General features: G+C 41.3%; 1 protein-coding gene across 5 annotated transcripts in view; it reads right to left on the reverse strand.

Moving 5' to 3' along the window:
* The window catches only part of PPP2R2B (protein phosphatase 2 regulatory subunit Bbeta), a 253,230-nt gene that overhangs the window by 33,009 nt on the left and 206,233 nt on the right, over positions 1–13,988 (reverse strand). For all 5 annotated transcript variants that reach the window (XM_083600229.1, XM_083600230.1, XM_083600232.1 and 2 more), the window contains one exon: positions 11,981–12,158. In XM_083600229.1, the coding sequence (XP_083456355.1) occupies positions 11,981–12,158 (178 nt within the window). The remainder of the gene's footprint in view (positions 1–11,980; positions 12,159–13,988) is intronic.

The raw sequence follows: 13,988 nt of genomic DNA on the forward strand, positions 1-13,988 counted from the left end.
GGAATTCCTCTGATCAGGCTAAAGTCCAATTAGTTTAACAAAAAATGCTTTTCAAATATGGTTTTCCTTAACAGGCCAAGAAATTGATTCTCTCTGGTTGCCCATGATGCATGAGCCGAGGTCAAGAACTGAGGAGGTGGGAGTCAGGGCATGCAACTGTTTCTAGAGACCACTGGTTGAAATGGAGGTGGATTAGAACATGGAACTATAACAACTCCTTGTCTGTTGTGAGTCTCCAGTACTGAGTGAAAGTGAATGGGAGACCATTTGATTATAAGGGATTGGACACAAGGTTTCCTTTCTAGAAGCCCATCTCCTGATCTTCCCTCCCTCCCTTAAACAAAAGTCTTTGCTGGTGGAGAAGGGTCTATAAGCCCTTGCCTAGAATATGCATTAGTTGTATCCTATGCAATCATGTCCTGGAATCATCTGTGAAGGAAGACCTACTAATAATGCCCTAGGGTATTACTAACCTGACCCCCCCTTCATTCCAGGAAACACCAGCAACGGCTTAAGCAGGCTACGTTTCATCACATGGCCTGCCCAGGTTCCTTTGTTAGAACTGCATTAAACAGGTGATCACCATTCCACAATCTTTTCTGCCTACTCACTCTGGTCAGCTACTTTCCTACTATATCTGCTTGGCTATCATCACATGATAACCCTCCATTATCCAGGCATTCTTTTGTTCACAGTCTACTCATTCTCCACCGGAACTTGGTTAATTTCTAGTGTTAATTGCAGGGCAATGCTATGCGTGTTTATTCAGAAGAAATTCCCACTGTATCCAGTGGGGTTTAACTCCCTAGTCACTGTGTTTAATACTGTATCCTTAATTTCCTTTCCAGTATGGGAGAAATATATTTCCTGACCTTGCCCCATCCTGATAACTTCACAGCTCCATAGAAACCTCTCTGGGTTCCCACCTATTCCTCCCCTTTTCACACCTGCATAAACCTGTAGTCCTGGGAGAATGAAGCGCATATGCACAGAAAACATGTAAAAAGCAGGGCAATGGAAGACTATGAGGGCTAACGAGAGTTGTATCACCAACTCATAACACACTGAAGCAAAGGGCAGAATCTGTACGCTGACACCAGCTTCACCAACAATTGATCTTTAGAGGAGATAAAATGTCTTTTCAATACAGAATTGGAGCAAAATTGATACTGTGGCTAGGAATGTTTTGAGGATTCCCTGATTCCAATAAAAAATAAAATAAAGAGCAGCACCCCATACAAAAACAGGACAGTATATATCCAGGATGCAATGTGGTGCTTTCAGACCATATTATTTCCAAGCAAAAAAACAGGGAATCTGTCTGTCTTGGGGTATTTTTTAGTCTCACAGGGATGTTTGCATCCACACTAATTAAAACTCACCCTGTGCTTCTTTATTGATTTTAGTGCAAGGAAAGCTAGCAGCTAAAGTAACTGCTTACTTTCAGATTACAACCGTTTGCTTTGGTTCAAGATGGAAGAGTTATGATTCCTGCCCCCTGCAACCCCAACCCAAGGGACAAAATGAAACAGTTTTAAAAAATAGCCAAGGCATCACGCTAGAAAAGCTTTCCAATAATTGCTGCCGGGGTTGTTTTGGGTTTTTTTTTTCAATTCTTCACATTTCGATCCAAGATGGAATTACAGGTGGACACAATTGTAAGATTTAGGGTATTTATTGGTATTTTTTTTCTCAGCTGGCCTTACCATTCAGAGAAAAAGCCCTGATAAGTGCAGATGATCTTTTGATGATTGGCTCCCTCAGTCATTGCTCTGAGATGGTGGCCACTGATGTCAAGCAGTTTTAGATTTCACACTACAAAAACCCCAGCATGGGCCAATTCTGTTGGCTTTGTGAAGCCTTAGTGTGGATAAAGGGGAGGAGGAGGGAAAAGCACAGAGGCATTCTTTGCCCCATACGGAAAACAAATTAAGTTCCTGCTGCTAACAGGGGCGAATGGGAGGTTAGGAACATCCTTCTCCTGTAGGGATTACTGGGAAAATGTGGCTGTGTGAAAAATACTTTCCTTAATGTAGCATTATATGATGGGGAAATTGAATAGTTGGATATACCACCCTCCTCATCTTCTCATAAATGAAACTTGTGTTTCAGAGAGATAAGGGATCCAATTCACCGGGGCATGTCCCCCTACACAAGTCCTATGGGAATGAGCATACGACTTTCCACCCTTATTGATAAATTTAAAAACTAGAGAATCGCCAGGTCCAGATGGCATCTACCCCAAAATTATTAAAGAACTCAAAGGTTAAATTACTGATTTAACAAAGCCATGGAACTTTACCCTAATATTAGCATCTGTAACCAGAGGGGCAGGAAGTGGGAAATGAAAGTTGCATGCCATTTGGTTTAACATCTATTCCAGGCAAGTTTATGGAAACAATTTTTAAAGACAAAACGTTCAAGCATATAGGAGAAAATGTGCTGGAAAAGAGTCAACGTGGCTTCTGCAAACCATCTCTCTAACCTTTTAAAATTGTTTGAAAGGGTAAGTAAGCAGGCTGATAGAAGTGACCTGGTAGAGACTGTGTATTGGTCTTCCAAAAAGCTTTTTTATAAATATCTTCATCAAAGCCTTCTGAGTAAACCAAACAGTCATGGAATAAATGGATGGGTCCTCTTATAGATCAGTAACTGGTTAAAAGAACAAAAAGCAGAGATTAGGCACAAATGGACAGTTCTCCCAGTGGAGGGATCTGAGAAGTTCCACAAGGATCAATACTGAGGTTGGAGCTTTTTGAACTTGTTCAAAAATTACATGAACAGTGAGGTGTCCAAGTATACTTATGATTTTGAATTATTTTGGATGGTAAAAACACCAAAAGAGCACCAAAAGGAATTCATCAAACTGTGTGAATAGACAATAATATTGCAAGTGCAGTTCAACAGTGAGGCAAACTGAGGCAAAAAATATATATCCTAATCTCTACACACTGATGAGGTTTGAACTGACAGTGATTGATCAGGAAAGAGACCTTGGAGTCATGGTGGATACCTTGATGGAAATATTGGCACAGGATGTGGCAGCTATGAAAAAGGTGAAGTCCATGTTATGGATAATTAGGGAAAAGTTTGGGAAAAGATGCACTCCAAGATCAGAGGAAGCACATATCTGAATACTAGTTGCTGGGGAGTAACCAGCAGGGCATCAGACACCCCCAAGCAAGCACAAACGGCAACCTATTCTATTGGTGGCAACAGAATGTTTCTTTAAAACCCAATTTCAGCTGGGAGGGGGTGGGGCAGAGTAGGCTACAGGCACCAGGAAATGTCTCTATGGGCAGTTGTGCACCCCCAGGCAACACGTTGGCAATCCTTGCTTTAATAAATCTCTCAACCTCCTAGCTGCAAGACTGGAGTAAGAAACACTGACTTGTATTATAGTGTTGCACATCAAAGCACAAGAAGCTGTCTTATACTGAGTCAGACTTACTGGTCAATCTCAGTATTATCTAACCTGACTGGTAGCTGCTCTCCAGAGTTTCAGACAGGCACATTCCCAGCCCTACCTGGAGATACTGGGGCATTCTGCACTCTGAATCTGTGACCTGCTGCATACACAGCAGATGCTTGACCACTGAGCTACGGCCCTTCCCCTTGTGCTAAGTTTATTATGTGTGTGAAATACTTTGAATGTTCAATAAATATTAACGTTCATGACGAAACCATATGAAATACTTTCTTCCAGTGACAGTCAATGTAGAGAGGTTTCCCATCCCTGGTCTGCATGTGCAATGCTTCCTCACCACGGCTTGGCTTCTTTGTGCCATGGAAACACTTCCTGCCATGTTGGTGATGTTCTAGTTTCAAGCTGCTTCAGCCAAACGGGAGGGAAATAATCTGGTGAAGGTGTGAAAAAGCAGTGCACTGTCTGTCCATAGATTCCAAGTCTTGCTAATACTGTACACTTCAGTACCTGCCTGTAATATCTATGCTGCCAGTCTTCTTGTCAGCTGGAAGGATGGTCCTTCAATTAAAATCACAAGCCGGGAAACCAAGAAATATGGGCACTTTTTCCAGCCTAGCAAAGAATCGCCTTGGCTGCATTATTTGCATTACTACTGATATGGTACGGAATCTTTTATCCTTATTTTGCTTTCACTGAACACTGTATCACTCACCACAATTTAGCAAGGAGCAGGACATGGGATGGGAGTGAAATCAATGCATAGGAAAAAGGCAGCAAGTATACACATCACATGCAAAGTCAGTGGCAGAGCTCAGAATGAAAAGAATATTAACACGTGTGATTTAATTTTGCCTACAGAGACGCTTTGATTTAGCTTTGCAAGCCATGCAACTTTACAGCAGCCTCACTGACCAAGGAGACTACTCTGGAGAAAGTGGTTTTAGTGGATCTAGCTTCTGTAGAATTTATAAATTTGATTTATTTGTGGACTTTGCACAAATGATGCTTCAGGTATGTCAGATGGCATTATTATCATGGACCTATAGGAAGATTTGTCAATCTGTATTGACTTACTTAAAATATCTTGCAAATGGCACGAATGTGCACAGAGGTTTTGTGACATGCACCGTATCTGAATTAGGATGAACCTCCTCCCTCGGCATAATTTTCACTTACAACTCAAGAAGGATTTCATCCTGGCTCTCTAAGGGACAAAAGGCAGGTTCATTAATCCACTGCATGCTTCTGCCCCGGGGGATATTGAGACCTTGTTAAATAGAATATGCACTTGACCAAGAAGGAGCTGTCGGCACACATGACACAGTTCTGATATTGAAAATGTTAAGCTCATTGACTTCAGTGGGAATAACTGGACATAAGTAGCTTGGAAATTGCAAATCCCTGAACTCACCATGCACACACAAATAAATAAGCAAATAAATATGAATATGCTAACAGATACAACTCAGTGGCAGAGCACCTGATTTGCAAGCAGATGGTCGCATTTAAATCCTTTGTGTGTCCAGGTAAGGCTCCTATCTGAAACCCTGGGATGCCATTGCTAGTCAATATAGAGCAGGGATGGAAAACCTGTGGCCCTCCAGATGTTCATAGATTGCAACTCCCACCATCTCTAACCACTGGCCATCTTGCCTGAGACTGACGGAAGCTGGAGTCTAGCCACATCTGGAGGGCCAGGGATTTTCAATCCCTAGTGCAGATCATCTTGAACTAGACGGGCCAACCGTCTGAGTTAGCATAAGCTTCCTATGGCTACCCCACACATTTAAATGGACATATACTGACTCAGTGGATAGGTTGATATTATGGTGACAAATCTCATAGCTAGGGCCAACAACGATTTCCCCCGTAACAGGCCAGCTTTGTCTTAGATTTCAGTAAATAAGTGAGACTTCACTTTTAGTCTGTTCTTTCTGGAAACATCTAATGGGCCATGGCTGGCCCGAGACGTTTTGGCACCTGAGGCAAACCACCAAGAAGGAAGGCATGAGCGAAGATCTACTTCAGGAACAAGGGGGGAGGGAAATAAAGATTGGCATTGGGATCTGTTGCCTCTGCAGATCCTGCAGCCTGAGGCAGTCGCATCACCTTGCCTCATGTGCTGGCCCTGCATGAACCAAAGATGTGCTCTCCCAGAACCTTATTTTGCAAGGAATTTTGTGCATACACAAGGATGCAAAATGTAACTAGCCAAGTTAGATTGAATTTATTGATTTTATTTGGTACATTTTTGTGCATGATTGTTGTGTTCCCTTAATAAAATTATTTATATTTTGACACTTGGCCTTAATTGTAATAGGAAAATTATCTTAACAATATTTTGTTAAGTTCTGTCGTCTGGCCCTAAACTCAAAGCATCTCTCTTTCTTTTCCCTGGAGTTGGGCTAAAGAGAGGGGAAATAGATGGGTAGGCTAGGGTGTGGCAGGAAATTCATCCTGTCTGTTGGTAGCCCCTGTTAAGTCTTCTTTTTGAGGAGGACCACTTAAAACGAACTTCCCCTCCAAATTTAAATATTTGAATTTAACTGAATAGGTCTCTGCCATCACATCTACTTTGTGCTTTACGCAAAGGAGGCACGTCTACTTCATAGGAGCTTTCCCCTGACTTCAGAAATATGTTAGTGTAGTCTTGTAGTGGGATAAGTCTTTTGATCATCAGTACCAGAAGAAACGGATGAGCCTTTCCCTTAGTCCAGTGCCAGGGATCTTTCACGGGATCCTATGCACCAGTGGAGCACAGAATTGGGCTGTTAGATTTTAGCTTCTCTTTCATCACATTTTCAGACTGGAAATTAGTTATGCATTTTAAAGAACCAATTTGTTCTTGCAAATGAATAATAGATGGGCCCAACATGAAATGTGCCGGGTTTGTGAGCACATGTTGTTTAGATGGGAATGCTTAACAGGACACACACACAGAGTGATAACATAGTTTAAAAGGGCCATGTTGTGCAAGAAGTGCAGGCTTTCTGCAGTTAATGTGTAATGCAGGCTCACCCAACTTATGCTGTATCCAGCCAAATGTGGCTTAATAAATGTCCTGCTTTTTCAGCCTGCATAAAAAACACCCTGAACATTTACCGAGCTGAAGGTGTGTCCCCTAAACTACAACTCCATTGAAATACCCCCTGCAAAACTGGAGACGTTAAGCATGGGCACACATGCATCAACACTTGCACACCTACTATTGCAAACACTAGTGGAAGGCCCATGCAAATAAACTGCCACGTTAAGTGTGAAGCAATTCTAAATTGACCAGAATTTGGAGAGGTTAACAAGAGAAAAAGGGGAAATTATTACCTTCCCCAGTGAACCCTCTTCTAAAATAAAAATGCATTTCTCCTGCTCTCAAAACCAACTTAAATATAAAAAATGGGCAAAGACAATGGTTTTCAAATACATTCCTTACCCAGAGAAGCTGCGATTCTAAAAATAGCTCTGAGGAATATGCATAATGCCTTCACTATTTAGTAATTAGCAATTGGCCCTGCACACATCATGCTATATAAATGCTAAGCACATCATCGTCATTGTATTGCAAGTGTTTAGCTTTGTCTGGATCACACATATTATCCACTACAAATTTCTCACTCTACGAGGAAGAAGCAATTGGCAATTTTGCAACTGTCCACTGTTCTCCAGTGCACAGAATTCAAGTAGGCATCTATACACTCAAATCTGTAATAAGCAGGGAGACACTTTAGGGATGGGACAGGATTTGTCACATGCTGACAGGTTCCATCTATGGCTCACTGACAGACCAGAAGGCTTCCTTCATTTAAGATATACCACGGTGATGGTGTGGGTTGTTACAATCCTTTGCAAGAATGAAATGCTGCAAAGGTCCACAAGCTTTTGCAAAAACGCAAGACCCAGGGTTTCCCCATAACTCTCACTCAGAATGGATAGAGGGCCCAAACTGGGTTTGGTGGATCACACTAACTGTGACAAAAAGGGAACTCTCGAGGAGAAAAATAATGAACTAATGGATCATGTCTGTAAAGCACATCATTGCCAGCTCTACTGAGAAGAAAGCAACCACAACAGCCTGCTGTCAAAAAGACAAGATTTTCTCAGTTTTTAGTATGGCTTTCTTTTAACAGCAATCCCTTTTAAGGCTGCTTTTAGCATACATTTAAACTCACAGCAACCCACTGTTGGCTGATGCAGGCTGCAGTGCCACAAGAAATGAACAGCAGTGCTGTCTGCCTATGGGAAAGCATGCCATGTTATAATATTCAACTACCCCAGAATGTCAACTTACTCGTCTGTGCTAGATGGGACACATCTTCAGCTGACCCAAAATTACACAGGTTGTGTAATAGCTTTAAAGAAGGGTTTCTGAAAACCCTGCAGAACCTGCCAAGTTTAACGGAAAATTCTGCAGTGGGAGACTGCTAAACAAAGTGCAAGCAATAAATGAAAGGATAGATCAAAATGCTTAATTGTTCCCCCAGCCAGCATGGCCAATGGGCAAGGGTGATGGGAGTTGTGGGCCAGCAGCATCTGCAGAGTCCTGGTTAGCCACCCCTGCTTTACAATGTGGATGAGTGTGTGTGTGTGTGTGTGTGTGTGTGTGTGTGTGTGTGTATATATATGTGTATATATATGTGTGTGTGTGTGTATATATATATATATATATATATATATATATATATATTTCCCCTGAAGGGACTGAAGTGAAATGTGAGGTGTTGTGGTTAAAAGCAGTTCAGGCGAGAAAGGGAGGCTGCAGACTAAACTGCAGGATTGTGAAAGGGAAAGGTGAAGTGTTTTGCATCCAGGCTAAGCCAACATCCCACTGTTACAGAAAAGGTCTATTATAGCAACAGAATCATAGCAGGCTTCAAACTGCACAGTTGAAACAAAAGCACACCACGTTCCCAGATCTCTGACTTGTCATGGTGAAATCATGACTGCTTCAAGTGCACACTTACACCCCCATCCTACCAATATTTCAAGAGGCGCCCAGGGCCATGAAAATTAGACCTCCCATCCTAGTTAAAAGCTGGGTGCCTTTTAGTTCGTCCTTCCCAACTGTTCCCTGGCAACTCTTATTATCCCTTTGGCTTCTTTTCACCACAACTACTGCTGGATCAGGGCGTGCTGAATTTTTCAACTTTCAACTTCCAAAAATGAGGGGTAGTAAAAAGTTGTGACATGACTTGGGATTCAAAAGACATTTTGGTTGAATTAATATAGTTTTGCTTGATAAGTGAAATGTGTGTAAAATTGCATAGAAATAATTAAAAATGGCTGCCAAGTATTTGCTGTTTTTATTATTATTATTATTATTATTATTATTATTATTATTAGGCATTACCTGACATCTTCATAAGGTAAAATTAAAATTCTCTGGTTTTCTGAAAACAGTTTCTATGCTTTTTAATCAAATGTAGCTTTACCAAACAAAATGTTGTCCGAAGTAACAGCAGCTTTGAATTCCTCACACCCCAAAACATATTTTTAAGACCCCTCACTAAATAAATTTGCAAAAATTGTTTCACCACCTAAAATGACACACTCATGGCTGCCTCATGGCCTGACCATACTGTGGCTTCTGAGGAAGAGATTAAGAACAATAACTTAACAATAGTTATCAGGCAAATCCTCAGCAAATTGTCTAGAATAGGAAAATTTAAAAATGCACACACAAACTCGGTGTGCACTTATGAACAAACCCAAGCACTGGGTGCTTCCTCCCTGCCCCCCATGGCTGGTAAAGGAAACCTACATTTTATCTGCTTACTTGAGAGCAACATTGTTTGAGAGAGCAATATATGGTATTCTAGCGATGTTTTGGGCACACCTGATGTAATTATTGCCACAAGTCCTATTATTATTCCAGTTGTGGCTTTATAAAGGTGACTGGCACAGCCTCATTTGCATGCCTGGTTCCGGCAGCCTGTCACATATCTGTAGCATGCAATGAAAGCTACCTATTAATATTTCTTCTCCACATGCTCCCTAAAGGCACCTGTCTTCTAAATTACACCTTGCAATTGCCTTCCTCCCATGCTGATCCTGTAAGCAAAATTCAACAATTTGTCAACCGAGCTGGAAAGCAGCACCTTGCAATAATGACCAGCTGAGCTGAGCTGCATTTAGATTTCTAGCTAAGGGAAGCAGAGCCCAGTGTTAGAAACTGAGATATGAAAGCTAGGAGCTAAATGGTACCTTAAACCTAGGTTATGTGCACAGCAATAGGATGTCTAGGTGTAGTTTTTTTTATAACAATAATAAAAAGCTGAAAATGAATGAACTGCTCATTTTTCACATGGTCTAGTCCTTCCTCTACCCACTCCTCCAATATTCTTAAGAGGGTGTCTTCTCCAGTCTTCAGAGAGTAGCTGGAAGTGGGGAGGCAGAAAAAGGTCTTCCTTTCCTTCCACTCTGCAGTTTTAATCTGAAATCTTAGACACAGTACTGTGCCCAGAGCTCAGAAACTGCTCATAAAACTCCCTGTTTCAAAATGTGGCTAGAACAATGGCAGTTTCGAACACTGGCAAAGCCCTGAGTGTGGTCACTGCAAAGGCAACACAAGGGACTAGAGATAAACTGCAATGGTAAATTTTTAAAAAGGAGGATCACCTTAAAAAATGAAAATAAAAAGAAGAGAAAGGCTAGAAATCTCACTCTGTTTACCTGTAGTTTTAGATTTACAAACAGTTGTACAGACACAATGAAGCCTGTAGCCATTGGGGGGGGGTGTAGATAAATATATATACATATAATACCTGCAAAAGACCATGGCAGAATGCTCTCCCCAAAGTTGCCTGTTGTCAGTCTTTGTCTCTTCCCTGCACAAATCCTGATTCTTCCCTATCATCCTATCCCCAAATCCTGACCCTCAACCCCACTCTATTCCTCTCCCTCTGCCCATCTGACACCTTCCTCCCTTTCTCCAATTCACGCACTTTCTTCACTCTTCCTTCTTTCCCCCTTCTCTCTTACGCATGCACTGTTGGCTGCAAGCCTTGATTAAACTATAGTAAGTTTTCCTCATTTCAGTGGAACATGCTACATGGTCAGAGGAGAATGTTATTTGGTCTGCATTTTAAAGGAAAATTGACCTAATATTCAACTCCCGTAACCTGATTATTTTTTGAATTTTACACTTTTCCGAATTTTGCAGTAACAAATCTCAACTCAAACAATGTACCAAAATATGTAAATGACAACCACCACCAAATATTTTGGGGTAGCATATGTTTAGAATGGCTACCAGTAGACAAAATATGCATTTTTTAAAGGTTGTATCAGAATCTCTCTTTAAAAACAAAACAAAAAACTGTTACAGATGGTTTGCAGAAAGATGGAATGGACTGATGAATGAACACAGGCTAAATTGACCCAGATCAGAAATAGACTAATTTCTCCATCCCTGTGTAGATGCTACAGCCTAACACCCAGATCTTCAATGCATTTCTTGGGACACTAGTCTTACTGAAATCAATGGTGTCTTTAGGATTATAGCTTTATCTGATATGCTTATGAAAACAGGAACAAACCGAAGCTGCTTTATACGGAGACAGATCACTGGGCCATTCAGCTCACTAATTGTCTACACTGATTAGCAGTGGCTACTACCAGGAGATGCTGGGGATTGAACATGGGGCCTTCTGCACGTAAACCAGATGCTCTACAGTGGAACTACAGTCCTTTCCCTGGGTGATACTATCAATACCACACATGGGAGTTGTGTCCCAATGGCATCTTCCCACACAGCTCTGGCAACTCTGTCTATGCAAGGTCACATCATTATCCATTTGGAAACTTGTACAAGAACCACAGAATTCTCTGAACTCTCAATATAACTCTATACTCTAAGGGGTAAGAATATGAACTCAAATGGCAGTCTACTCCAGCACCCATTCTTTTTATCACAGCAACCCCCAGTAAACCACTTTACCTACAGAAAGTGCTTTGGAGAAATATGCTTGCCACCCTCCTCTGTCATTTCTTAACTCAGGCAATACTAGTCCCAGGTGTTTTTGTTGTCCTTCATATTCCCCTTCTTTACTCTCTTGCAAAGACCTTAAGACTCTCCCACCCCATTTCTCCAATGCAGTTACCAGAGGGAAGCAGTCCACAATTTACCTAGCTAAACTGAGAGGGAAGGAAGTCATTTCCTTCATACTGAAGGGCTACAGCTGACGAAAATGGTTTCAAGTTTTACTTTGAATTTCAATTGTTTGTTTTTCTAATTGTTTGTAAGCTACCGAGAGAACTTTAGGTTATGGCGTATCATACAAATGCCATAAGGACAGTCAGTAAAGAAGGTCTTGGGCACATGTAGAACTTTTTATAATGTGCTCAGGGTTTGCCTCACTTCTGAGTAAACATTTGTCTGCAGGCTAAAGGCAGGTGGGGGACTGAGACAAGTACAGTTGTAAAATGCACTTTAAGGACACAACAAACCAACCATTCAAGAGGTGCAAACTTGAGGTTCAAGCAAGCGGTGCCTTCTCAGAACAGGGCTCTCTTCTGATTGGATGGCAACTCCAGCCAGATTCATGCACCAAAGGATACTAAAACTTTGATTGGTTATTTCAAAGTTCCACAAGTTTATCCTCAAGTCATCCGCTGACATGTAAGTTTCATAGTCACTGTTCACAGATATGGAGTTGATGTGATATGTGTGTGCATTTGCGAATACTCTCCTGGGAGTTGCCTCCACCATTAAATCCATGGGCCTTAGCACGGGTACCTGTCAAGACAAGAAACAAAAGGAGTTAATCAATAAGAAAATAGTCTATCATCAAAGAAAGTATCATATACTGCAACCACTTTTCTGTAAGCAACATATATGGTTATTAGAACTGGGTTCTTATGCTGGGTTAGAAGAACAGCAACATTAAGAATCTGAACTTGCTTTTTCCTCCTCCTTCCTATTCCCCTTTCCTCATGCGTCATGCCTTTTTAGACTGTGAGACTAAGGACCGGGACCATCTTAGTACTGGTTTTTGTAAGATGTTTGAGAGCCTTTGTGACTAAAGGGTGAAGTACAAATCCCACAAATAAATAAATATTAAGGTTAGTAGAGATTCCATGCCCTGTGAGCAACCTTTATTTCCTTCTTCCCATCACGTAGAAGAACTGGGGTGGGTATAACAACATAACACAAAAGCACATGGCATAAGTTTCCCCACTCCAATGCTTCTTAAGTATACTCCAGTAAGATATCAGTCGATGAACCTTCAACTATATAAGGAAACTTTAACATAATAGAAAGGCGTCAGCCAATGGTGGCCAATGCCAATGCAGTATTTCCTCCAGCAATTTCATTACTGTGCATTATTGTCTGTATGCTGCCTGGGGAGATTTCCCATGGCTGTGGAGGTGGAGACGGGGATATGACAGCCAGGATCAAGTGACACTAGAACATAGGAACTGCCAGCTCAGAGTCTGAGATTAATGTGATGAGCCTGCTTTCTAATTCAGCCTGACACATTCAATGATGCATCGTTTGCTGTTGAAGGACTTGGCGCAGCCATCTGGGGACATGGCCCAGCATTTTGCCCAGAGACTGCAGGGAGAAAGCAGCCATTGAGGCTGTCAAGAGAAACGCGATGGTTTTCAGAAGTTAAAGGGTTCTATGGTCATATCAGATTTCCCTAGAAACAAACAAACATCAAAATTAAGGGCTTCACCATAACACTTTTACTTAGCCCTGTGAAGTTATGTGGGAAAGGTGTGTCTTAATTGGTTTTCTTACTGCTGTGGCCAAATGTTCACTGAAAAAAAAAAAAAAACCCCAGAGTTTCCCACAATTAGGAAGAATCAATCAATCAATGAGTAGGGTGGACAAATTGGCTCAACTGCAGTAAACACAGTGGTAAATGAGCCAGTCCACAAGTACAGTTTATACTGGCATCTTTGTCAATATGGCTTGCATTTACTCTGCATAAGAATAATCAGAATTCTAAAAGGGAGGGCATGTTACTGGGAACAGAAAATCTAAATGGTCCAGCAGGTGCAAAGGACATTGGATACTGAGGTCCAGCTCTGAGGGGCTTCTGGCAGTTCCCTCACTGCGAGAAGTGAAGTTACAGGGAACCAGGTAGAGGGCCTCCTTGGTAGTGGCACCCACCCTGTGGAATGCCCTCCCATCAGATGTCAAGGAAATAAACAACTATCTGACTTTTAGAAAACATCTAAAGGCAGCCCTGTTTAGGGAAGTTTTTAATGTCTGGTGTTTTATTGTTTTTAATTATTATTATTATTATTATTATTATTATTATTATTATTATCATTATCATTATCATCATCATCATCATCATCATCAATTCTGTTGGGAGTTGTTCAGATTGGCTGAGGAAATCTAGCCAGAAGGACGGGGTATAAATAACAAATTATTATTATAAAGTGTGTAGTCAGGATTAGATGGTGTTTCCTGGTCTTTATGAGGCCATGGTAATGTTTAACATGCAACCAACCAATAAGCCTGATGGTCAAAACCACCATCCATTTGTTGTAGCTGCGAGTGTATAATTGGTACCATCTTCCAGTTGTGGTGATCAGATATTCTAAAATATAT

The sequence above is a fragment of the Podarcis filfolensis genome (assembly GCF_964270895.1).
Source record: "Podarcis filfolensis genome assembly, chromosome: 2".
Classification (NCBI taxonomy): domain Eukaryota; kingdom Metazoa; phylum Chordata; class Lepidosauria; order Squamata; family Lacertidae; genus Podarcis; species Podarcis filfolensis.